This window comes from Podarcis raffonei, chromosome 10 (genome assembly GCF_027172205.1).
Source record: "Podarcis raffonei isolate rPodRaf1 chromosome 10, rPodRaf1.pri, whole genome shotgun sequence".
Classification (NCBI taxonomy): Eukaryota; Metazoa; Chordata; class Lepidosauria; order Squamata; family Lacertidae; genus Podarcis; species Podarcis raffonei.
In genome coordinates, this window is record NC_070611.1 from 4,553,184 (window position 1) to 4,580,551 (window position 27,368).

The 27,368-nt window shown below is 42.8% G+C and overlaps 1 protein-coding gene across 4 annotated transcripts in view; it reads left to right on the forward strand.

Annotated features, from left to right (window-relative positions):
• The first annotated feature begins 236 nt into the window (after positions 1-236).
• HGF (hepatocyte growth factor) overlaps positions 237-27,368 on the forward strand; it is a 56,767-nt gene continuing 29,635 nt past the window's right edge. The window contains exons 1-6 of one of the 4 annotated variants that reach the window (XM_053405204.1): positions 237-521; positions 16,924-17,086; positions 19,840-19,952; positions 20,638-20,752; positions 23,496-23,638; positions 24,049-24,169. In XM_053405204.1, coding sequence (XP_053261179.1) covers positions 455-521; positions 16,924-17,086; positions 19,840-19,952; positions 20,638-20,752; positions 23,496-23,638; positions 24,049-24,169 — 722 coding nt within the window. In that variant the 5' untranslated portion in view covers positions 237-454. The remainder of the gene's footprint in view (positions 522-16,923; positions 17,087-19,839; positions 19,953-20,637; positions 20,753-23,495; positions 23,639-24,048; positions 24,170-27,368) is intronic. The other 3 variants (XM_053405207.1, XM_053405203.1, XM_053405206.1) reach the window with 3 other exon arrangements.

Genomic DNA, 27,368 nt, shown 5'->3' on the forward strand with positions numbered 1-27,368 from the left:
GGCGTTCCGCAGGCCAGCCTCTCTCTCTCTGCACCTCCGCTGACACGTGGCCCCGTGCTTGCTCCCCGCGTCCCGCCAGCCTGCTGCCTCGGGGCTTCCCCTGCGGAGCCTGGGCGCGTGTCGTCGGCGCCGCGCCCGCCTCTCCCTCCCCGCCCCCGGGCGGACGCGGCTTGCCCCTCGGTGTCTGCGGGGGTCCCTGCGCCCTTCGCGCTTCGCTCTCTGGACTGGCTTGGCGGAGAGGCGGGGAGAGAGAGAGAGAGAGAGAGAGGAGGGGAGTGTTGTCTAAGCACTTTCTTACCGTAAGAGGGAGTTGGGACCCGGAGCTTTCCAGTTAATCACACAACAAAACTTGGCTCATCGCAATAAAAGCAGCAGCTCGGCTCGCTCCGTCTCCTCTCTTGGCCGGCTGGGCATCTCCTCTTCCCTCCTGGCGACCGAAGCCCCCCCAGCCCCCATGTGGACCAGCCGGCTCTTGCCCCTCGGACTCTTCCTTCACTCCATCAGCAACATCCCTTGGGCAGGTTAGTTCGGCTCCTGGTTTTCTTTTCCCCTCAAGGAGCTGGTCGGTCGTTTTCCACTCGGGACTTCTTGCCTTTTCGTTTTCCTTGTTAAACAAATGTGCTTGTGTGCATTGGAAGTTCCGCACGTTTGTGTTAGAAACACGCGCACACGTGCGTGTGAACGCGCGCGAGTATACATTGACGGGAGAGGGGGAGATATTGAGAATTTTCTGTGCTTATGATGTATCCAAATGCATGACGAGATCTATTTCGATGTTTTTTCTGGCGAGGGGTGTCCGGAGGGCGAATGAACGTGTGAAAAACGCCCGGCAACTAAAGGGTTAAGTTTGTTTTGCGAAGTCCCCTCCCGGGACAGGGCTAAAGCTACACCCCCTGATCCGTGTCCCAGGACGCTTGTAGTAGGGCATCAAATCATTCAGGTGTCTGGATCGAATATGGTTCCCTTTTATCCATGCCAGAAAGTGACAGCGAAATAAAAATCCGCCTCAAAGCAAACCCCGTTATCCTCTCTGAGCAAGTGAAGGACCAGTGGGAGACTGGCTGGGTTAGAAATCAAAACAGAAATGTATTTTGCCCCACCTAAGTGTTCCTGTAAATACAGTAAATCTAAAAAGACTTCATGGATCTGTGCAGGAAGAGAACTGTGGATGTTGCTGCAGAATTTGTCTTGTTCTGTGTAAAGGCACTCTTTGCCTCCCCCCCAACACCCCCCCCCCGTGAGCACAGTTTTCGGAGCCCAAAGACCTACATATGTGCAATCTTTGTGAACTGGACAGATTAGCAGATCTAAGGGGAAGCGGGAGAGTTCTTTCACTGCTTGTTTCTAGGCTCTCTCAGCTGTGATGGGGCAAGAGGAAACATCTGTCCCTTATTGCAGTGTAATTGATTACATGTTAAGCAGTATGAGGACAACAGTGAGCATCCTAACCTCAGGAGACCTAGTTCCAAGGCTTGGAACCAACACCTAAATGAGGGCCATGTCCTTGTGTGTGCACAGTGCAGTAAACTGTCTATTTCTGGAGCCAGTTAATTAACATTTCATCTCCGAGCCAATCAAGTTCCCGAGGCTGTGGAAAGTAGGAAGAGCAAACAATAAGCAATCAACAACTGGAAACTGCTGACTTGGTTTTTTGTTTTCTGAGTGTCTTCCATGGGACCGAAACACCGGAGGGACGGGGCTTGTATTTCTCTGTTGTTTGGGGGATATTTTTTATTATAAAGGAAACACGTTGGGTTTTTGTCCCTCTTTCTCTTTTTTGAAGTTAGCTAAGGCAAATGTTGTGGAAACAGATATACCTGCTTATCGGTTTGGAACCACGTGTACCTTTTTTGTAGATAACTTTGACAGCATGATGGAGGCACTTTGCTAACTTCCTCTAATTTATTTATACATCTTATTAATGCAGCTTATTTATACAGCTGTGTAGAGTTGATAGTCCAGTAGTTTGTCTGATACGAAGTGATTTTTCTATTTATTTATTTGAATGACGGTCCAGGTGAACTTTAGTTTCCGTCTCACTAACATGATCTCCCCTGTACTTTCAGCATCCTTCTTGTTCTACCCCTTCTCTCTCCTGCAATCACTTTTAACATTTGATCCCAGCTAATGTGATTTAGGATGAAGACAAGTTTTTATTTCATTTCCATCCCCAAAGTGCATCCTTGGATGGACAAATTCCATTTTATTTCAGTCTTATTTTCTCAGAATGTAAATATTTCACATGCTGGGGAAAATAATAGATTGACTCCATACAGTATTATAAACACAAATATTCCCCCCATACCATTTATTTTCTTTATTTTCTTCTTAATTTTTTGTTATGGAAAGTGTTGCTTTAATTTTTGCTACAGGGTTTATATTAACATTCTTAATATCAGCTCTCAAAGAAATAGATAGAAACTCCAGAAGCTAATCTAGTTGATCACTGCAAACATCTAGGAATCAAATAGTCTTATTACATCATGGTTATTCTGCTGTTGGATGTCTGGGTTGGTCTTGGATTGATCAAGTTTTAAATAGTTGCAAAGTAGGTTTTTGTTTGTTTCAACCAAGAGCAAGACCTCTGTTATACATCACACCTTATTTGAATTACATCACATTCTTGAGGGCATGGGAGGGGCAACTTCAATTAAAAATGCATGCTGACTTTTTCAGTTGTGAGTTGCTCCAGATTATCTGAATTTATTTCAATATACATGTGAATATAAGTTATGAAAAATCAAGGATAAAAGTTTGTGACACTTCCCCGAGCTTTTAGAAAATCTGTTGTCTATGTATCTTAGTGACAGTAAACTGTAGATTATAATTGCTCCTAAATATATTTTTGTGATCAACTAATTAAAAACATTACCCCCTTTTAAACCTTATATTTTGGATTTATTAAATTATGATAACACTTTGGTGGTAGAATCTGTTGGCCAAATTTCTTCATAGTGGATTAATGCTACACCCTTAGCTCAACCCTGTGCATTAGATTAGTTTGAGAGAGAATTATTAAGTCAAGGCCATCTTTGAGTTGGAATAGAAATTTGCTGCATCCCATTCTCTCTGCAAGGGTGCTGTATTTGATGTGCACCAGGAGAACTGGGAACTGTAGACTTTTAAATTGTGCTGACCTCACAAATTCCTAGCACCCTTAGCAAACTGCCGTTCCCAGGATTCCCCCTGGCTATTAAAGAGGTGTAAGGTAAAGGTAAAGGGACCCCTGACCATTAGGTCCAGTCGTGGCCGACTCTGGGGTTGTGGCGCTCATCTCACTTTATTGGCGGAGGGAGCCGGCGTACTGCTTCCAGGTCATGTGGCCAGCATGACTAAGCCGCTCCTGGTGAACCAGAGCAGTGAACGGAAATGCCGTTTACCTTACCGCTAACCCTAACCCTAACCCTAACCTATTTATCTACTTGCACTTTGACGTGCTTTCGAACTGCTAGGTTGGCAGGAGCAGGGACCGAGCAACGAGGGCTCACCCCATCACGGGGATTCAAACCGCCGACCTTCTAGAGTGCTTTAAATGTATGATGTGGATGCTTTTGCCACAACCTCTCCAGAGTACTCAGACTTCGAGTGTGTAAATAAACCACCTAACAAGGAAGCTGAGTTTCCTGCAAACATGGTCACATTTCATGGCATTTTCCATGTGACTCATGTTGCCACACATCACAGATGAAGAAAATCTGAACTTTGGTCAATCAAAATATTCAGAAGCATAGTAGAGATTTTGCTGTGTCTTGTTGGCTCCGTGTTTACATAACTACATGTCATTAGCCTGCAGTGATTTATTCTTTCAGCTGTAGATTATTATTATGCCATATGCTGTCAGCAGTTAAAATGATATTCTGCCAGTCTGAAGACTGTATTCTTTTTGGATAATGGAATCCATTCGGTGCAAAGTGCCAATAGCTGCTTATTGGTCACACACACACACACACACACACACACACACACACACACACACTGAGGGGGGGGGAGTCCTATAGCACAGAGCATTTGATCCCCTTTATCAGAGTTCCCCCCTCCACTTTTTCTATTTAAAGCTATTTTTGTGAGCAGAGCAGCATGAGGCAAGTGGAGCTGAAGGGCTCAAGATTAGGATGTTGCGTAAAAACTGGAAAATCATCCACTGAAATCAAAGAAGGGAAAGCCTCTTAGTGGGGAAAGCTTATCTCACTCTATAACATGGTCTAAAGCTAGAGTGGAAATGTGCATTCTCTGTTATAGAGTGAGGGATCTCTGCTTCTGAGGGCTGGTGGGTGGATGTGCGAAGGCTGTTCCTCATGAAACTTTTTTAAAAAATGGGTATAGATATCAGAGAACAAAGTGCACAGACACATTCTGTGAAATTTGGATGACAGATTTTAAAAGGCAGGAAAATGACAGTTTTGCTGCAGGTTTTTTTTTTTAAAAAAACACCCCAATATGTCTACCGTGAGCAAAACGTGGTTGAACACCACCCATAATGATCAAGTATATAGAAGAACAAGCCTTGCTGGAGCAGAACCAATATGGCTTTTGCAAGGGCAATTCCAATACAAAGGATGCCATCAAGGAATCCTAAGTAAGCTTAGCAGTCATGGGATAGGGAAAGGTAAAGGGACCCCTGACCATTAGGTCCAGTCGTGACCGACTCTGGAGTTGCGGCGCTCATCTCACTTTATTGGTCGAGGGAGCTTCTGGGTCATGTGGCCAGCAGGACTAAGCCACTTCTTGTGAACCAGAGCAGCGCACGGAAACGCTGTTTTCTTTCCCGCCAGAGCGGTACCTATTTATCAACTTGCACTTTGACGTGCTTTCGAACTGCTAGGTTGGCAGGAGCAGGGACCGAGCAACGGGAGCTCACCCCATCACGGGGATTCGAACCGCGACCTTCTGATCGGCAAGTCCTAGGCTCTGTGGTTTAACCCACAGCGCCACCCGTGTCCCTAGCAGTCATGGGATAGCAAATGGCAAATGCATTTCAGTGTAAACAACTGTAAAGTGATGCATCTCAGGGTAAAAAAGAAAAAGAAAATTACATATACAAAAATGGCTGGTGCAGAGCAAGAAGAAACTTGCTGTCGGAAGCCCTTGGGCGCTGTTATTTGACCAGAATTAGCTATTTTTTTGGAACAGCAAGTTTTGCAGTCTATAGTCATGGATACAGAGGACAATGTTGGTGCTGATAATCAGACTCCAATAAGCAGGCAGTCCAGACCTGGGGAAGTGGGGAATGGCTGGGGTGGGGAACAAGCAGAATTCCAGAGGGAAACTGCTTGTGGGGAATTGTGCTCATGTTGATTCTGCTTGCAGTTTTTCAGATAGGCATATTGGAACACCTTGGCTTCAAATGCACATGCCATCTTTAGTTAATATGATCTGATAAATATTGTACCCATTGTAAGAAATCCACAGTGCTGGAAAGGAATCCAGTGGATATTCAATCACAGGGATAGCCAATTTGGGGCCTCCAGTTATTTGTGGACTACAGCTCCTCAAATCCCTGTCCATTGATTCTGATGGCCAAGGCTGATGGACATTTAGTTCACAACATCTGGAACGCACACACTGAATGGTAATATAGAGTAAGGCAGTCGTATAGCTTGGGAGGGTGTGGCCCCAGGTACATTTTTTTGAGGTACAACTAGGTGCCCCCATGACAGGCTCCATCACTGAGGCCAGAGCTGCAGGGAAGGAAGCCGCACCTGGATTGGGCCTTTGGGGCCTGGATCCGGAATGCAAGGGAGCTGTGGAGGCAGCTTCCTCGTGCGATGGTCCAATGCTGCCGGTCTAAGCTACCCAATGAGTTCATGCTGGATGTGATAATTGAAACAAGGACTTCCTACTTTTCAGATCATTCTCATAGAGAAGGTATGGGGAACTGTTGGTCCTTTGGATGTTGCTGTACTACAACTCCCATAATATGGATGGGTCATTCTTCTTGGGGCCGATGGGAGTTGTAGGGCCAAAGGTTCTCCACACCTGTCATAGTGGCATGGCATGTCAGTGATTGTTGTGTTTGGTGAGCAATTGTTTTGCCTACGCTATTGCACACTGTGAACTTGATTGATCAGGGAGCACATCATATAGAAAGATGCACATATGTAAAGCTGGGGAATAGGTATGGCCATTCATTGTTCCAAACACAGGAGGGGATGTGTTGATTCTTCCTCTTTCCTCCCGGCCCTCATTTCTTAATTTGGTATGTATTTCTTTATAATTCAGCTCAGGAAAATGTCACAGTGAGCTAACATTTTTTAATGAAGTCCTTCTGTGGGTTGTTCACCGTGCAGTAATATTTATTCACTTCTGCTTTCAACTATTGTTGCTTTTTCAACCTGTCATCATCATTCATTTTTTCCGTGTGTAGGAACTTGTCCACATATTATCCTCCTGGTCTTCTGAAGCTGGCCTGCCCAAACCAAAATACTTAGCTAGAAGTTAGCCTTAACGAAGCAGTGCAGGAACTTCACAGAAGAATGACACTTCTGTATTTCTCAAATATTAAACCTGTTCCTTTGCATTTCTACGTGAGTACTACAACTGCTGCTGTAGTAATTGGAACTTGTGCAAGTGGAGAGCCATAGAATGTTACATTTAATACTCACTGGATGTATGTCTTGCTTCATCCCTCGCCCTGATTCTGGCTGGGATGCCCAGGGAAGTGGAGCCATCCCACCAATTCTTGTGTTCAGGGTTTCTTGGACATGATACCCTGCCACACTATTACCCTTCCAGATTCTCCTTCCCAAGCAATATGGATGGGACTTGAGGGAGATTTAACAGCCAAATCTAACCATACATATTCTTACTACAGTCATACCTCGGGTTACGAACGCTGCGGGCTGCGTGTTTTTGGGTTGTGGACTGCATCGAACCCAGAAATACTGGAATGGGTTACTTCTGGATCTCGGCACATGCGCAGAAGCGCAAAATGACATCATGCGCATGCACATGAGTGCCGAATCGCGTCACACGCTTGCGCAGACGCAGCGTTGCGGGTTGCAAACGCTGTGGGTTGCGCATGTGCCTCCTGCACAGATCATGTTCGCAACCCGAGGTATGACTGTAGTTAGTAAGTTTAGGGGCTAATGACCACAGAGCTGTAAAAATGGCACCAGTTATAAAATTATACATGTCACATAAGGGAACTGTTTCCTATGAAAAGGAGTGGAAACTTTGGTGACGTTATTACTGGTGGGAGAGGAAGCTGAATGTCGAAACAAAAGCTTCTTATTCGTTGTTTGGAAGCTTTGTGCTGCTGTTCGTCCGATGTGTATCTAGACTGTAGATGCCTATCAGAGGGACAACAGCAGAACAAAACCTTATGCCAGGCTGCCAAACTACCCTGATGTGCAGATAACCTATTCCTGGAAGAAGGAAGAAAGGGGCTATCCCTGTTTTAGGCATGTACCTTCCAACTATAGTTAGGGTTGCCGTATTTCAAAAAGTAAAAACCAGGACACCCCAATAGAAAGACCCCAATATTGTTCAGCTTTTTTTAGACAACCCCCCCCAAAATGTGATTTTTCGATTGACTTGCCTATGATTCAGGACAAAGCGCCGCCTTTCAGAAATTCCCCCTGGACGTCAATTTTGCCTTTGAAACCCCAGTAATGTCCAGGAAAATCCAGATGTATGGCAGCCCTAACAATAGTATAAAACAGCATGTGTGGCTCTTTGTTACTGCCTGTTGCATTGGTAGTCCTTCTTGATGTAGGTTGTGAAGGCAACACGTACCAGAAGCTAGGATGCAGATGAAAGGCAAATCCTTTGTCTTTTCCTAGGGTCTATGTGACAATTGCACAAACAGAAGCCTTGATAATATACTAAAAAAATGGATTGCAAAGAAGATAAAAAGACAATGTAATGTATATCATAACTGGGTAACATTCATTTCCTTGGTAAAAATGGTAAAGTGTTTAAAAATACCAAACTGTCTAAAAATTGCCTTCTCCCTCCCCCATTGCTGTTTCCAGCATATTCATTGCTGTTTTCCCTTAAAAATCAATTGAGCTGGAGTTCAATTTTATTAGCCCTGGGGTTGTATTTGACTGTACTTTGTAAATCTATTTTGTAACTTTGCTGTGACCTAGTTGCGTGTGCATGTTTTACTACAAATTACTTGATTTTTAGTATTTATTTGACTTGAATTATCCATATGCTAACTGCTAACAAGCAGTCTTACACAATACCAAGTGAAATTCTTTTCTTAATTAAAAACAAAACAAAACTACAGATTGCATTTTTTTAAGCTGATGGTTAAGGGCTAGTCAGGAGCTCTTTCTATAGATAAATATCTATTGACATTCCACCTACTAATGCGAAAGATGTAATCTTTTCTTTGGCATGTCTTCAATTTTACATAAGTCCAGGAAAAAAATGGAAGCTGTATACAATTGCCTCCTCTGTTAAAGTTCCTTTCAGTTTGGAGAGTTTGGAGATTTCGGGGATGGGGGTAGGCCAAGGGTTTGAAAATGGTATAGGTGCAATATATTCTGAACAGAAAGCAAAATTAATTGTAAATAATGTAGTAACAGAAGAGTTCAAGATTGAAAAAGGGACACGTCAGGGGTGCCCTATCTCCCCATTACTTTTTATATCGGTCCTGGAGGTTTTGCTTAATATGATTAGGAAGGACCAGTTGGTCAAAGGGGTTCAGGTCGGAGCTAAACAATACAAATTGAGAGCATTTGCAGATGACCTAGTACTTACTTTACAAGAGCCAGAAGCTAGTACGAAAAGAGTTTTGGAAATAATTCAAGAGTTTGGTCAAATGGCAGGATTTAAATTGAATAAGTTAAAGACTAAGGTATTGGAGAAAAATTTAACACAGATTGAAAAAGAAAGGTTTCAGAATGAGACGGGGTTGACTGTGGTTAAAAAAGTGAAATACCTGGGTGTGAATATGACAGCTAAGAATGTGAATTTATTTAAAGACAATTATGAAAAAACTTGGACAGAAGTGAAAAAAGATCTGGAGATTTGGTCAAACTTGAAGCTTTCCTTGTTAGGTCGAATTGCAGTTATAAAAATGAATGTATTGCCAAGAATGTTGTTCTTGTTTCAAGCATTACAAATAATGGATAAAATGGACTGTTTCAAGAAGTGGCAGAAAGATATATCTAAATTTGTCTGGCAGGGCAAGAAGCCCAGAATAAAATTTAAGATATTAACGGATTCAAAGGAAAGAGGGGGGTTTGCCCTGCCAGACTTTAAATTGTACTATGAAGCGGCAGCTTTCTGCTGGCTAAAAGATTGGCTGCTTCTTGAGAACACGGACATTTTGGATTTGGAAGGTTTTAATAATATTTTTGGGTGGCATGCATATCTGTGGTATGACAAGGTTAAAGCGCACAAAAGTTTTAAAAACCATATTGTCAGAAAAGCACTATTAAATGTCTGGGTAAGATATAAAGATTTGCTGGAAAATAAAACTCCAAGGTGGCTGTCGCCAATGGAAGCTAAGGCAGTTAAAAAGTTAAATATGGAGTTGAAATGGCCAAGATATTGGGAAATTTTGGAAAAGGAAGGGGACAAATTGAGACTGCAGAGTTTTGAAAAATTAAAAGGGAAGGTGAGAGATTGGCTGCACTACCATCAAATAAATGAAGTGTTTAAATTGGACAGTAAAATTGGCTTCCAGGTGGAAAAATCAAAATTAGAGACTGAACTGTTAGAATCCAGTACTAAGAATTTGTCAAAAATGTATAACTTGCTGCTGAAATGGAATACACAAGATGAAACGGTTAAATCAACTATGATTAAATGGGCTCAGGACATTGGTCATAATATTTTGTTCGCTGACTGGGAAAAGTTGTGGACCACCGGGTTGAAATTCACGGCATGTAATGCCTTAAGAGAAAATATAATGAAAATGATTTATAGGTGGTACATAACCCCAGTCAAGCTTGCAAAGATCTACCACTTGCCTGACAACAAATGTTGGAAATGTAAGGAAAAGGAAGGTACATTTTTTCACCTCTGGTGGACGTGCCCGAAGATTAAGGCATTCTGGGAAATGATTTACAATGAACTGAAAAAGGTATTTAAATATACCTTCCCTAAGAAACCAGAGGCCTTTCTCTTGGGTATTGTCGGCCAAGGGGTGCTAAAGAAGGACATAACCTTTTTTATGTATGCTACAACAGCAGCAAGAATACTCATTGCAAAGTACTGGAAGACACAAGATTTACCCACTCTGGAAGAATGGCAGATGAAGGTGATTGACTACATGAGCCTGGCAGAGATGACGAGCAGAATCCGAAACCAGGGAAGAGAAGCGGCGGAAGAAGAATGGAAAAAGTTCAAGGACTATTTAAAGAAATATTATAAAATTAATGACAGTTAGAATGATGTTGGACTAAAGTAAATGGTTACTATTAGTAATGGTTAAGACAAGGAGAACAAGGATGATTAGCTTAAATTTATAGTAAAATAAGGGAAGATTTGCTGAACAATTGATTAGAATTGGAATACAGAAACGGGAGGCATGAGGAAGTCGAAGAAGAAAGGTTTAAGAAATTAGGACATGAAATGGTACTTGTTTCTTGTTTTGTTTTTGTCTTCTGTTTGTTTATGTATGTTTTGTTTGTATGAATATAAAAATTGTTTAATAAAAATATTATTTAAAAAAAGAGAGAGTTTGGAGATTTCATGTTTCTTCACTTTAATAATATAATAATAATAATAATTTATTATTTATACCCCGCCCATCTGGCTGAGTTTCCCCAGCCACTCTGGGCAGCTCCCAATCAGTGTTAAAAACAGTACAGCGTTACATATTAAAAACTTCCCTGAACAGGGCTGCCTTAAGATGTCTTCTGAATGTCAGGTAATTATTTATCTCTTTGACATCTGATGGGAGGGCGTTCCACAGGGCGGGCGCCACTACCGAGAAGGCCCTCTGTCTGGTTCCCCGTAACCTCACTTCTCGCAATGAGGGAACCGCCAGAAGGCCCTCGGCGCTGGATCTCAGTGTCCGGGCTGAACGATGGGGGTGGAGACGCTCCTTCAGGTATACAGGACCGAGGCCGTTTAGGGCTTTAAAGGTCAACACCAACACTTTGAATCGTGCTCGGAAACGTACTGGGAGCCAATGCAGATCTCTCAGAACCGGTGTTATGTGGTCCCGGCGGCCACTCCCAGTCACCAGTCTAGCTGCCGCATTCTGGATTAATTGCAGTTTCCGGGTCACCTTCAAAGGTAGCCCCACGTAGAGCGCGTTGCAGTAGTCCAAGCGTGAGATAACTAGAGCATGCACCACTCTGGCGAGACAGTTTGCGGGCAGGTAGGGTCTTAGCCTGCGTACCAGGTGGAGCTGGTAGACAGCTGCCCTGGACACAGAGTTAACCTGCGCCTCCATGGACAGCTGTGAGTCCAAAATGACTCCCAGGCTGCGCACCTGGTCCTTCAGGGGCACAGTTACCCCATTCAAGACCAGGGAATCCCCCACACCAACCCGCTCCCTGTCCCCCAAAAACAGTACTTCTGTCTTGTCAGGATTCAACCTCAATCTGTTAGCCGCCATCCATCCTCCAACCGCCTCCAGGCACTCACACAGGACCTTCACTGCCTTCACTGGTTCTGATTTAAAGGAGAGGTAGAGCTGGGTGTCATCTGCATACTGATGAACACCCAGTCCAAACCCCCTGATGATCTCTCCCAGCGGCTTCATATAGATATTAAAAAGCATGGGGGAGAGGACAGAACCCTGAGGCACCCCACAAGTGAGAGCCCAGGGGTCTGAACACTCATCCCCTACCACCACTTTCTGGACACGGCCCAGGAGGAAGGAGCGGAACCACTGTATGACAGTGCCCCCAGCTCCCAGCCCCTCTAGACGGTCCAGAAGGATGTTATGGTCGATGGTGTCAAAGGCCGCTGAGAGATCCAGCAGAACTAGGAAACAGCTCTCACCTTTGTCCCTAGCCCGCCGGAGATCATCAACCAGCGCGACCAAGGCAGTTTCAGTCCCATGGTGAGGCCTGAATCCTGATTGGAAGGGATCCAAATGGTCCGTTTCCTCCAGGCGTGCTTGGAGTTGTTCAGCAACCACCCGCTCAATCACCTTGCCCAAGAATGGCAGATTTGAGACTGGGCGATAGTTGGCCAAATTGGCTGGGTCTAAAGATGTTTTTTTAAGAAGCGGTTTAATGACCGCCTCTTTCAGCGGGTCTGGGAAGGCTCCCTCACAGAGGGAAGCATTCACCACCCCGCAGAGCCCATCGCCCAGCCCTTCCCGGCTTGCTTTTATCAGCCAGGATGGGCAAGGATCAAGGAGACAGGTGGTCGGTTTCACTTGTCCAAGCAGCCTGTCCACATCCTCGGAGGTAACAGATTGGAATTGATCCCATGTAACAGGACCAGACAGAACTCTAGCACTCTCCCGCCCTGGCCCTGCTCCCACGGTGGAGTCTACCTCCTTCTGAATCTGAGCGATTTTATCTGCAAAAAACTTGGCAAAAGCATTGCAGGAGATCTTGGGGTCCCTACCAGGCCCCGGTGGTACAGGTGGTTCCGATAGATTGCGAACCACCTGAAAAAGTCTCCTGCTGCTGTTTTCTGCAGATGCAATGGAGGCGGCGAATAGTGCCTTTAAGGCACTATTGTTGTACCCCAGTCTTCTAGCAGTGTGAGATTTCAGGGTTCCAGGCATTTACCCAGGGTTTGTGCTTCCTTTGTAATGAATTATAGCATTACATGGTGTCTTTATGATACATGGTTTATTTACACATATATACAACCTGAGCCTACGATGGAGGGTTTCACAGCATTAACACCTCAAGAAGGCCTTGCTTCCCCAACAGCCACAACCTTGAATCCCAAGAGAAAGCAAACATTTTAGGGAAGGGGACCTACCCACTTGCCATCTTGCACAGATCCACTTCTTTGTTCCTCTTAATAGCCCATCACCTAGGTGATCACCTTATAAGGAAGCTAGCCTGGCTTATGTTTTAGACACTTGCTGAATCCAGGAGTTAGAATGAGTTGGCATAAAGCCTGCTCCCCCCCAAAAAAAACTTATAACACTATTTATTTCAGAGTTCCCCACCCCCCTCCATAATGTGCAGCAGTACTTGGAAAAGAATGCTAGTTTCACCGGTTATATACAGGTGGTACTTGCAACAAAATATTGCAGCATATCCCCACCTCATTGCAGAAGTTCTCCTGTTCAGAGTTCTTGCCAGCCAGGCATGGTTTCCTCCAGGATACTATAAACTTTAAAGATCTGAAGCATTCCACTCCCTGACTATATGTTATTTTTTATTTTCCAGTTGACACTCAATATTTCATAGCTACTGGGCTTGCTGTGTAGGCTGTTTGGGGGCTTTGTGCCCCCTCAGGATTTTTCAAAGGGTTTTTTTGGTACTTCTGCAAACCTTGGGGTTCCTCTGAGCTTTCTGATACCACCCTCTTGATTCCCAGTGGCCCATTGTGGCCATGGTCCTGTTGGCACTAGCTATGTTCACTATTAGAGGGGGTGAAAGCAGCAGGTTCCCAGTGGGTGATTTCTTTGTGATACAGTAGTCACCTGCAGACTGATGGGTGCATAAGGGATTTTGAGAGGTGGGGAGGACAACCCACCTATCAATCATGTGACGTCATAATGATAATAGAATAATAGAATTGCAGAGTCTCAAGAGACCATGAGGGTCATTTTAGTCCAACTCCCTGCAATGCAGGAATCTTTTGCCCAACGTGGGTCTTGAACCCACAACCCTGAGATTAAGAATCTCATTCTCTGCTGCCTGAGCTGTCAGCTATCCCAGGAATAAGATGCCATGTCACCACATGACTGGCCCTCCCCGTCTGTCAAATTTGGCCTGCAAGGTTGATCTTGATAAGGATTTGGTCCATGGAGCTGAAAGGGTACCCTACCCTTGTTCCAGCGTTACGTTTCTCACCATGACTCAGAGACACATTTTGTGCTTTCCTACAGAGTGAGGAAATTCAACACGTGAAGGAACTGTGAGTGAATGCTGCAATCACAAGTGGAAGGAAAGATGCTAATTAGGTGGGAAAGGCCCAAAAAATTGGCACCACTTGCAAGATCATTGTCATTTATATGGATCTCCCAGTTTTGGAACACTGCACTATGTGGAAGCATCTCGTTCATATGTGAAGGGTGCTTCAGGAGTAGACCTACTTTCATTTCTATAGGGACCAAGGGCTCAAGCTACGCAGCCAAAAGTCTGTAGATGGTATTACAGGTCAAGGTTTAGTGTGTTGCATCCTTGAGCAGCTGCTGGGACCCCATTGCCTTGACAGGGCATCCTGCTGCTCTACTCAGTGTTTCTGAAACTTGGGTCTCCAGACGTTGCTGGACTACAGCTCCCATCATCTCTGACCACTGGTCCTGTTAGCTAGAGATGTAGTCCAACAACGGCTGGAGACCCAAGTTTCAGAAACACTGCCACTGCTATAATAACTACCATAAGCTTTCCTGTGTCGGGTGGCTTGGCAGCACCACTTAAATTTCAAAAAATACATTGGTGTATTGAGGGACCGTTGAGGGAAATTGTGGCTCCAAGCAACCCAGTGCTGAATACAGTGCTGCTGCTGCTCTCCACTGCTACCACTAGGCTACCACCAGGCAGTCACCGTACAGGTAGCTGTTGGATTTCCTGGTGGCAGCAGGCTTGAAGCTGGGGGACCTAAGGTCAGGCCAGCTAGGTCTGCGGAATCTGCTGCATATTATGAAGGTGGGAATAAAGGAGAGGAGGGGTGCTGAGAAAGTTTCATATAACACTTAAAAACCTGTGAAGAGCCTGCTGGATCAGGCCAATGGCCCATCGAGTCCACGTCCTGTTCCCACAGACACCAACCAGATGCCAATGGGAAGCTTGAAACCAGAACCTGAGCAGAACCACCATTGGCAGCTTTCTCCATCAGGAGTTTGTATAATCCTCTTTTAAAGCCATCCAAGCTGTCACTGAGATTGAAAAATGTGGTGGAGCCACGAGATGTAGAAGTTTACAGTTGCTTTTTAAAAAAAGGCCCTCTAGGAAACCTCTGTTGTAATCTTGATTGCTTGTGACACCTCTTTAGCTTATTACTGGTGCAATGTATTTTAGAGGAAGGAAGGAAATATTGCAAAAGGAGAAACAAAAGTATACTTCATGTGCAGTAACGTGACAGATTTCTGGCACTCAACTATTTTTAAGTTGTTTTTAGATTTACATTTTATGTAGCTTCTTTGCTAAAGTGAAATCAGCTTTATTCTCAGAAGATCATAATGCAAACCAGTGGGTAAAAGTAATAAAGGCTTCAGCTTGTGTTCCAAATGGCTGAATACTTATTTGTTGTGCTTATTTGTTACACTTTTAGCCCACCCTTGAGGACCTTTGAGGGGATTTTATGCTTGCTGTGTTGGTTAGGCGGTGGTGGGGTGGAAAGAGAGAGTATTTGGCCACCCAGTGAGCGTCACATCACAGCTGAGTGGGAATGTGAATTTGGCTTTTCCAAATGCAAGCCCCAACAATTTATCCAGTCTACCACCCTGTCTGCTGAGGTTTCCGGTGCGTTTGGGTGTGTATGTGTTGCTGCTTTAGCAGTCCTTTCCCATTTTGGTGTGTGCAGTTGGAATTCCCCTAAGTGAAAATTAACACTACTTCTAGGGCCACATTAGGACAAAGTAGCCTTGACAACTTTTCATGCATCCCCTTCAGCATTCACATTGTCTTCAACACCAGCTGGAAGCAAGCCTGCAACCACTGAGCCTAGGGCATGCCAATCGGAAGGTCAGGGGTTCGAATCCCCGCGACGGGGTGAGCTCCCGTTGCTCGGTCCCAGCTCCTGCCAACCTAGCAGTTCGAAAGCACATCAAAGTGCAAGTATATAAATAGGTGCCGCTCTGGCGGGAAGGTAAATGGCATTTCCATGTGCTGCTCTGGTTCGCCAGAAGCGGCTTAGTCATGCTGGCCACATGACCCGGAAGCTGTACTCCAGCTCCCTTGACCAGTAAAGTGAGATGAGCGTCGCAACCCCAAAGTCATCCACGACTGGACTTAATGGTCAGGGGTCCCTTTACCTTTACTAGATGTGATGATAAACTTGTCACTGTGTCTTTATTTGATTTATTTCATTAAGAAAACCCAATGCATTTAGGTAAGTGGAAATGTGCTGGGACTGCAGTGCACAGGGAGGAGGATAAAAACCTTTGCTTCTTGCACTACAGTTCTGATGAAAATTGCACCCCCATCCGGCTTCTTTTAGCCCTGGCAGGGAAACTTCCAAGCTTCTTTTATTGGACTACTAGTACATACCCACCAAGTGTCCCTGATTCTCCAGGACATCCATGGAATTACAGGAGCCATCCTAGCTTCTGATTTCATAGAATCATGGTATCATAAAAGTAAGATTGCCACCACTTCAGAATTTGCCTGCCTCCCCTGCCCCCCCCCCGAATGGCTGAATATCCCCCTCACTTTCAAGAGAGATGAATGGTCCTACAAAAGTGAGGGAAGAAGCATTTGGCTCTGCTTGAATTCAGTATATGCCATCTGTGAGGTCTTGCACCATCCCTTGGGCCCACCAAACCCCCTAAGCTACACCTGTAGTCAAAGAGTAATTTGTCCATAACTGCTTTTCCTTCAGCTGCCACCACTCCATCATCACCTTTCTACTGCCACATCTCCCCAATTTATAGCCCAAATCTGCAATTACTGCTGGATCCTGAGTTTCTGTTAGCATTGTTCATTGCCCTTCATTTTTTTCCAGTTCCTCATCCATATGTGATTAATGCCTGTATATAGTGCTTTTTTCTGGGGGGACGCAGGGGGACGCATACTCCTAAACATTTTGTGAATCTAACTTTGGCCTCATTGGGGGGCAGTATTTAAATATGAGTAGGGAAATGGGAGTTCCCCTAAATATTTCTTTAGGGGAAAAGTGCTGCCTGTATGAACCTGTTGGTTCTTTCTGCAGAAGGCAAAGGGAAAAGAAATGCCCTTCATGACTACAGGAAGACAGCTGATGCCACGTTAATGAGAATAGACAAGGCGCTGAAAGTGAAGACCAAGCTGCTAAATACTACGGAACAGTGCGCCAAAAGATGCAACAGGAATAAAGGACTTCCATTCTCTTGCAAGTAAGCAATGTTTTAAGTTGCTTTTAGTATTGCCAAAATACTAGTCTAGTCCAAGCATCATGATATTTAACTGACAAGCTTCCATAGACAAAAGGAAACATTGCTTTTTAGAAGAGCATTTGAGCAAAATATTTTTGAAGCTGGCTGGCTGAGCTGATGTTAGGTGATATTAGGTGCGCTGTTTATATGACTTCAGGCCTGTTCAGATTATTGTTGTTCCCCCTGGGGTTGTGGAAGAATTGCATAAACTCATTTCCTGCTACTGATCTCTTTTGAAGACAGTCCTGGGATACCAGGCGAAGGGTGAGGGGTGAATAGCCTCCTAATAAATTTGTTGATATTTCTAGCCTTCTTGTTTTGTTGGTTTTATCTGTTTTTTATGACACTTTGACAACTTTACTGCTTTGAACTTGCTTGGAAAAAGGCTATAAAATATTATAAAATGAGATCATGTTTTCAGAAGTTGGAAGATAATGAGGTGTTAAAAGTAAGTAAATGTGGAGTGTCTTTTTTGAGATGTGCTGGTGGTCAGCCATTTGGAAAAGAACAAACTGAAGGAATTGCCCAGGGCCAAGAGTTTTTAAGAGAGAAGTGCTTTCAGGCAATTGCCCAGATCAGCTTCACGTGCATGTATTTTCCAAACTTGGGACTCAGCTATACAGCTGCAAATAAAATGTTTTAAATGTGTTGTAAAGTGCAATATACAAATGCGACACTAGATGGCGAAACTGGGTTATGCAAAATTCAATGTATTTTTCAAAACTTTTTTAAAAAAGCATTTTCACAGCATTTTTTATATATGTGTAGATTTCACCTTAGACAGTTTTGTGATATATGTAATGGTTTGGCTAGTTTATTTTTACTGTTTAGTATTGGATCCTAATGGATTATTGAGTATTGCTTTATTTGATATGTTGTTTATTTTAAAGTTAATGTGACTTTTATATAGGATCTGATTGTTACTATTAATGCTTGTTGTTATTGTTGTTGTTGTTATGATGACAACGATGATGTTGGGAGCTGCCCAGAGTGGTTGGGGCAACCCACCAGATGGGCAGGTATTATTATTATTATTATTATTATTATTATTATTATTATTATTATTATTGCTAGTTGCTTATTCTCCATTTATCTGGCTGCTGATTGCTTTTCTGCTTATAGCAGCAGATATCCTATATGTCTTTGTGGACCAAAATAATTTTTTTTTATTTTGGAATGTGTCCAAATTTCTCCTGGTTTACGTTGCCCAATGGCAGATGTGGGGAACCTTTGACCCTTCAGATGTGGCTGAACTATAGCTCCCATCATCCCTGGCTATGCTTGCTAGGGCTGATGAGAGTTGTGTTCCAGTAACCTAAGTTGTTGTAACCTGTGCTGTGACCTGCTGGTGAAGTTCAGGTAATAATAATAATAATAATAATATCTTGTAGTCTATCAGTTATGAAAGGGAGATTTCTTTCAGGTCATTTAAAATGATAGCATAATCACTGAGCTTTCAGAGCACGTCCTGGGAGATGAGCCGGGTGACTGGGGCAGTGAGGCAGGTGGGCGGATCTGTTTCTTGAAAACTTTGGCTTTTCCACTTTATATTGATGGCACCTCTATGCTAGTGGCGCTGCATATTGCAATGACTCCTGAAAACTGTTATTCCCAGCTCTGGCCAATAGAGCCACTTGAAAAGCCCACTGTCCCCCCTCTCAAAACAGGTGCAACAAGGAAGAAGATGAGGCAGCAGATTACTACTAAAACTATGTGAAACTATTTGGCCCAGGATTGGGGGCGGGTTAAATTGCATTTTTTGCAGAATAGAGTGCAAATACCTCCCCCCTCAAGATTGATTTGATTTTGGATTTGTGTGTGTATGTGAAACTGTAAGACCTTTTTGGGGACATTTTTTTGAGTTTAGGGTAGTTTTCTTTCTTTCTTTCTTTCTTTCTTTCTTTCTTTCTTTCTTTCTTTCTTTCTTTCTTACCTACCTACCTACTTGGCTGGGCTCAGGCACATAAAAGAAGAAGAGTTTGGATTTGATATCCCGCTTTATCACTACCTGAAGAAGTCTCAAAGCGGCTAACATTCTCCTTTCCCTTCCTCCCCCACAACAAACACTCTGTGAGGTGAGTGGGGCTGAGAGACTTCAGAGAAGTGTGACTGGCCCAAAGTCACCCAGCAGCTGCAGGTGGAGGAGCAGGGAAGCGAACCATGTTCACCAGATTATGAGTCCACCGCTCTTAACCACAACACCACACTGGCTTTGTTACTGGAAACAGAATAGGGAATAATGTTACATAATAACATAGCAAAAGTCCATGAGATATTCTTGGGGTGAGAAAAGTGACTGCCATCATGTGATGTCAGTTAAGACAGCCATCACTCCTACCCCCCAAGAGCCACTGGAAGCAAGGTTGGAAGCCGTTGGAGCATCATCATCATCATCATCATCATCACCAGCAACGTTTGTACTTTTCTAGGCTTCTAACAATGAGTAGCAAATAGTATCTGACTTTCATTATTGGTAGCAATGCAAGATCTCCCTGAACCCGCTAGTGATTCGTTCCCATTTTGAAAGAGGGGAATGGGGAGTGGATTCATGGAAGTTCAGAGGAAAAACCTCAGCATTTGTTAGGGCCAGATGTTGCATTCTGTCTGTCAAGGGCCTGAGAGTCTCCTCAGTCAGACTGAGACTTCTTCCTTCCCATACAGAGTTGGACATCTTACTAGAGTTTTACTATTTATTCATCCCATTTTCTGCACAGGGCTTTTGCATTTGATAAAGCTTCCAAACGCTGCCATTGGTTTTCCTTTACTGCCCTAGAAAATGGAGTGAGGAGCAGGGAAGACAACACATTTGACCTGTATGAAAAGAAAGGTAAGTTGCTTATTCGTTAGCCATGACATTATAGACAAGAAAGCCTGCCTGAGTGAGTGAGTTAGTATAATGCCCCATTGGCTATTGTGAACCCCCCCCCCCTTTATAGAAGTTCTAATACAGGGATGGGGAACCATTTTCATTCCAAGGGTCAGATGGGGAACTGAAAAGAACAGTTCCAGGAAAAAAAGTCAAGTAAAACTCCTTGTTTAGCTGCAGGATTAAATTAATGAAACGAAACAGAATATTTTCTTATGTCCCAACAAAGGTTTTAAAGAGTGAATAAATATAGATAAGGCCAAGGACTTGTAAGTGGCCAATGATTTGATGTTGTTTACTTTGAACAGCAGGCTCATTCTCTGAACTATTTTGACTCTCATCTCTTTGCCATTTGGCACTGGGGTGGTGCTGTTTAAGAAACAGAAGCTCAGAGCCCCCCTTGGTGCACAGAATTAGTTGCATAGTTCTTTGGATACTGGCCCAAACATTTAACAAATTATTGTATGAAATTTTAGATTTTTAAAAATTGCACTAGTCATGAACAATTGGCACAAAGCAAGATGAGTTGACCTTTATTATGTGTGAGTATAAAAGTACACTTGCTAAATTTCTATGCATTTTTATTCGCTAATAAAATGTGAGGTATTCCATTTATCTGCTTTGTTTCATGATTCATCTCCCACAGACTATGTTAGAAATTGTATCATTGGTAAAGGAGCAAATTACAAGGGAACCATATCAGTCACAAAAAGTGGCATTCGGTGTCAGGCATGGAATTCCACAATACCTCATGAACACAGGTAAGATTGATGGGATCACAAGAGCCCAGTCTTACATAACTTTCTCCTGCCAATTTCCTTTCCTTTCATTGATAATAGAATCATAAAATTGTGGAATTGGAAGGGACCCCAAGGGTTATCTAGTCCAATGCAGGAATCCCAAGGAAGAAGAGTCCACCAGCTTCCAAAGGAGACTATTCCACTGTCAAACAGCTCTTCCCATCAGAAAGCTTTTCCTAATGTTTAGTCGGAATCTCCTTTCTTTTAACTTGAATCCATTGGTTTGAGTCCTCCCCTCCGGAGCAGGAGAAACAAGCTTGCTCCATCTTCCATGTGACAGCCTTTGAGACATTGAAAGATGACAGTCAACTGGGCAGTTGACAGCAAATGCACCTGCAGATCTAAGACTGCTGATGATCTCTGTAGGGTGTACATATTGGGAAACACAAGTTTGTTGCATTATCATTTTAGTTTTAGGGTGTACACTAGAATGATTTCCATATATACATCAGAAAAGCTGAAGTGGTTCTTGAAAAGTGCTGTACGTTGAGACAGCAGTGCTGGATGGAGGACAGGGCAGGATGGGGGCCCTCAAAGCAGACGAAGTGCTTAATTTTCATTAATGATAAATGAAAACTGTGAGAATCTTGAATTTTCTCTCCAAATGTTGAGGTTAATCCATAATTTATTACACTGGGATGGCTAGATTTGTGCTATTGGATGTATGATATTCCAACATATTGTAAGGAGAGAAAATGGAAGTTAAATTGTACTAAATCTGGAATACTTCTATTTGGAGACCATTCACTGAAATATAAACAGACAATGTAAAATAGATCAGGATCAAAGATTAATGTTCTTGGGCATTTTCCGTGAAGAATACATATCCTGGGAAATGCATAAAGAATCAAGTATTGCAAAAGCCAGATAAGAGAAGTCTTTTGAAATTCTTTCACATAAAGAGTGGTTTCATGATCATTCCAGCTTTAAAAATATTCATGGCTAAAGTTTGGAGCCCAGTTTGCACATAACACGAAATCAAATGATAGCTTAGTGTGAGTGAGCTCAAAAAAGAGATTGTGGCTGCTTTGAGGATGAGGAAGGAGTGGAGTGGCCTTATTAGCCCCAGTTTGCTTCCCCATGAGTGGTTACCTGGCCTTGACTGCCACCCCCTTTCCCTTGGAAAAGTCTCTTCTTGTCTCTCTTCTAGGTAGTGATGGTGAAATCCACACCCACTCATGGCAGGAACACAATTTTACCTCTGCATTGTGCTGAACAAGCCACCGCTTGGCTGAGTGTGTTGTCTGAACCTGGGTTCATGGTTTAGCAGATATTTCCCTATTTTGGATTTCATTGTATATGCAAAATATTTTTTTATATAGGATTCTTAAGGCAGAAAAATTCTGTCCAGTAGATTTTGTTATAAATTTCTGTAATAAAAAGGTTCTGTAGGGTAGATTTCATTGTCATTTTCTGCAAAAAAATCAAAAATCAAAAATCTGGGAATTGTCTAGTTAGTACAATAGAGTTGATGAGCATCACGGTGATCAACTTCAAGCTACTTTTTAGAAATGTTCTTCCCCTAGAATTTCTCTTTTTGCTTATTTGTGGTGTTTAGATAAAGGTGGGACCCAGTGCACACTTACCTTTGCCTTTGGTATGTGCACAAGTGCAGGCAAACAACGCTCAATATGTAGACACTGTCAGCACATATAAGTTTGGGAGCACATTTTCCAGGCAGCACTGAGGCTCCTCTAGTTGCCTGCCAAAGTGATGCTTCATGGTGAGCCCTGCCTGCTTGTGACATTCTTTTATGCTTCCAAGTCATGTAGCACTGGCAAGCAAGAACTGCCCTTGTGTCCCAGCAGAACTTTGGAAAGCTAGTAGGCAGGATTGGATCTCATCCTCCAAAACTGTAACAAGAATTTTTTTTTTCTATATGAAAGGCTGTATGATGACATATTTAGGGCAATCTGGATTGAATGTTGCTGGCTTGCATTTAATGCTTATCTTTCCCAAGCTTAGGACTTTCTGATGAAAGAGGTGGGGGAGGAAAAATACAGCAATACACAAGCGCATACCATTGTTAAAGACACACATGAAATGTAATTCTCGATCAGAAAAGCTTCCCTGAAGCTGTCCTTAGCAAAGAGGCTATGAAAGATTGATAGCATGGAAGCGGAAATAAGGAAAACTAGGGACTACATGAGAAAGGCACCTCTTCTGTTTACTCCGGAAAAAAGAGATGTTTCTAGCATATGAGCCGCATATGATAGGTCAAAAACAGGTCTTTGAAGTGAGCCTGGAAATGAATTGGTAACCTGTTCAGCCAAGCCAGAACTGGTGTTATATGTTCATACTGTCCTATTCTAGCCAACAATTGCCGTTAAATGTCCTCAGGTGTATAATATGAATCAATACCATACCTGACCTGGATGATAAGCATATGTAGTCTCGGGGGTAAAATTAGGGAGTCTAATTAATAATTGCAGAGGAAGATATTATTTGGCACCGGCAAAACCAACTGGTGCAGTTCTAGGTCACAGATGCTCTTTGCTGCTCTTTGCCTGACTACATTTTTGTTCTCTACTGCTTTACTGTACAGTTTTCAAATATTATTTTTAACTCGTGCAGGAATGTCAGCAGGCAGTTAACATTTATTAAATAAATAAATAAATAAATAGGAGTCAGATAAACTAATTATTAAGGTTCGCGACAAAGCTTGCATGCTCTTATACTGTAATGATTGTCATTTTAAAACTAGCTTTTTGCCTTCGAGCTATCGAGGTAAAGATCTACGTGAAAATTACTGCCGCAATCCCCGAGGAGAGGAAGGCGGGCCCTGGTGCTTTACAAGCAGCCCAACGAAGCGTCATGAACCCTGTGACATTCCCCTCTGCTCGGAAGGTAACACCCAGAAGGTCAACCATTAGTTGATTTCAGTTTTGTGCAGAAGCAGAATTAACTTTACAAATATGATACACCACAAATTTCTGTCTTTTGAGTGCAGCTCAGATTCTGATAATTATTAGACAACGTTTTCTTGACGCTTAAGATTCAAACTTTGTGACAATCTAGGCTGCCTTTTGGAAACTCTTGAAAGTCCTTGGATGTTTTGGCAACAGAGAAACCTCCATTCTTACTTCAGATTTCACATTAGGGAAAAATTGATAAAAACCGTAATTAATTTCATAGAAGACCATGTGAATCTAACAGGGGTTGCTATTTGTTGACATATGCTTTTATCTGCATTATTGGAATGAGGTGTTGAGCTCAAGTCACTATCCTAGAAAAGAGTCACTTTTCTGTACTTTCAGCTGAATGCATGACGTGCCATGGCGAAAGCTATAGAGGCCCCATGGACCACACAGAAACTGGCAAGGAATGTCAACGCTGGGACCTTCAGAGACCACACAGGCACCCATTTCGTCCAGAGAAGTAAAAATGCTCTTCATTTATTTTAAGGAAGTACAGATTGTGAATGGAACCTGTCTGTCTTTTTGAGACATGATTGCTGCCTGTGGGCCACTAAAAAGGCCCAGATGATGGGGACACCTGAGAAGGGTTATTGTGAAAGGTCTTATAGGATGTGAATCTAGGCAATCCTATAGGTCTGCTGCCCCCAAGCTATGAAGTCTTTAAAGGTCAAAACCAGCACTTTGAATGGAAAGCCAGCACTTTTATTTAGGCCCAGAAAAAAGTTTTATCTGGGTATGTGAATCCTCTATAGCAGACATAGTTTTTCATTGCTTACTTTTGAAAAGTAGACTGTCTACTTTTGAAAAGTAGACTGTTGCTACCTGCAACTTGAGCTTTCACCCAATCCATGAGCCAAGTCCATGTGTCAAGCCCAAACCAATGTCAGTGGTGTTCCATTCATTTGAATGTTAATTGTTTAACACAAACCCTATACAATCTATCATGTATTGAATCATGTACAATCCTCATTAATTTTAATGAACTTTGGACTACAACCATACATAGCATTGGAAATTGTTAAACTTCATATTGATTGAGTAGTAGAAGTAACTCACTTTTATGTTTGCTCATAAAAGCTTCTAATTAAAAGCATGAGGTAATCTTAATAGCATAACTAGGGTTTAATGAATGAGAGAGTGAAAGAAGAGAGACCATGCACACACAGGTACAGATATCTCCAAAAAACCCCAACCAACTTTAAATAGCTTGTTATCAAAGTGACTTAAATAATTGAAAATATTTATGAGCTTAATCTTTACTGTCCTCCATAAATCTCTACCAGAATACTTAACCTTTAAGCTTCTCAGATTTTTGATCCTTTGCCTATTAAAGCTATAAATGTTTTGTTTTGCTAATATTTGATAGTGATCTAATATTTATCTTCCATCCCCCCACCCCACAGACAAAAAAACATTGGCTGAAGGCAATGTTCATTGCTGTGAGTTTTGGTTTTGGACAGTTACTTAAGTCGTTGCAGTATTTACTGTACTTCATGCCAAAAACGTGAATCTGAGCCAATGCAAGGACACTGCAGGCTAAAAAGGTTTTGTTCTTATAGGCTGTTATCCAAGCATACAGTGTGATCTGTACTTTAGAGTCCTTCAAAAGGAGCTGATAGAGTAATTTAGGCCATGCAGAATGGTCCTGGGGGGGTATCTACACTGTAGATGTAAACTAGTTTAATAGTTATTCTTTCTCTTCAGTAAACACTTGGAACAGTAGATCTGTGAGGGGGACTTAGAATCCTTAATGGAAAAAAATACTACTACTACTACTACTAATAATAATAATTGGTGAATAATATTCTGTTAAAGCCATGGCAGTTAAATTGGTATACATCAAACTTTAATTTGCAGTGTAGATATGTCCTATGGTGTAGGATATATATTTGCATTGATATGAATTGCATAAGAAAATTCTTTGCCTTTGAATGTTGAGGTCACACCCACACCATACATTTGAAGCGCTATTATTCCACTTTCACAGACATGGAGAATCCTGGGAGTTGTAGCTCTGTGAGGTCAGCATCCTTAGCAAAGTATAGTTGCCAGGATCTTCTATGGCTGTTAAAGTGGTAAAGTAGTGCTTAAATACAGTATATGGAGAGCAGTTGACTTATCTAGTAATGGTAAAGGGACCCCTGACCATTAGGTCCAGTCATGACTGACTCTGGGGTTGCGGTGCTCATCTCACTTTACTGGCCGAGGGAGTTGGCATACAGCTTCCGGGTCATGTGGCCAGCAGGACTAAGCTGCTTCTGGCGAACCAGAGCAGCGCGCGGAAACGCCGTTTACCTTCCCGCCGGAGCGGTACCTATTTATCAACTTGTACTTTGACATGCTTTTGAACTGCTAGGTTGGCAAGATCAGGGACCGAGCAACGGGAGCTCACCCTGTCGCAGGGATTCGAACCGCTGACCTTCTGATCGGCAAGTCCTAGGCTCTGTGGTTTAACCCACAGCACCACCAGCGTCCCGGTTGACTTATCTACAGGCTACTTAATTCTGCTGTCTTTTAATTGGAGTCCAGTAGATAGGATTTCATAAACTGTAGCTCATGTTGGAATTGACTTATAATCATAACAATTACTTTTAACCAGCTTGCGTTTACGAACATTGTTCTTGCTTCCATTGCAATGAGCTGTGTGATCATACGGCTGGAAATAAGGGAATTGGTATTCGGTTCCATGTCCTCCTTCCATAGACATTGTTTGTGACCTTGGAATGGTCATTAACACATTTTGCGCTCCACTTGCATAACAAGTGATATTTTTTTCACTGCAATCTACTTGGAAACCAGTTGCTAACAGTATTGGAACACTTGTTCATTAACTACAGGAACGGTGGCCTGCAACCGGCTCCACATTTTATCTCATGTCTGATTCCTGAATCAGGCAGAAATTGTTTGCTAGGTGTAGGTGATGGTGTAAATAACATGTCTTAATGGAAATGCATGATGTGGTGTATTTACATGGCGGGCTTTCGATACTGCTGCTGTGTGTGACTGTGAAAAGTCTTACTTCTTTACCACTGTCATTAGCAGCTAACTTGAACTGAGTTGCAGAGCTTCCCCATTTTTAGCTGATAATGAAAATTTGTATATCACATTGGATCACAGCGGTTCTCAACCTGTGGGTCCCCAGATGTTGTTGGACTACAACTCCCATAATCCCTGAGCTCTGGCCTTGCTAGCTAGGGGTGATGGGAGTTGTAGTTCAATAACATCTGGGGACCCACAGGTTGAGAAAGGCTGGATTAGGCTCAGTTCTCTTGATTTTTTTAAGTTTTTGAAATGTTATGCTGTTTTTGTGATGTTTGAATTTTATTTTATATGTGGCTTGTAAACCACTTTGGGACAGATTTTTCTTGAAAAGCAGCATATATATTTATTAAATTAATAAACAGGTGGCCACAAGGAAGTGTGCAACATGATAATATCACATAACACATTTCCCTTGTGACAGGAGAGAGGAAGGACACTTGGCCTGGGCCAGCCTTGTGTGTTTGTTCTTTGTGATAGTTCTAAATTCGGGGTCCTGTCCATGATGTTTTTTTATCAGGTGATAACCTAGCAGTTCAGAAGCACATCAAAGTGCAAGTAGATAAATAGGTACTACTCTGGTGGGAAGGCCAACGGCATCTCCATGCACTGCTTTGGTT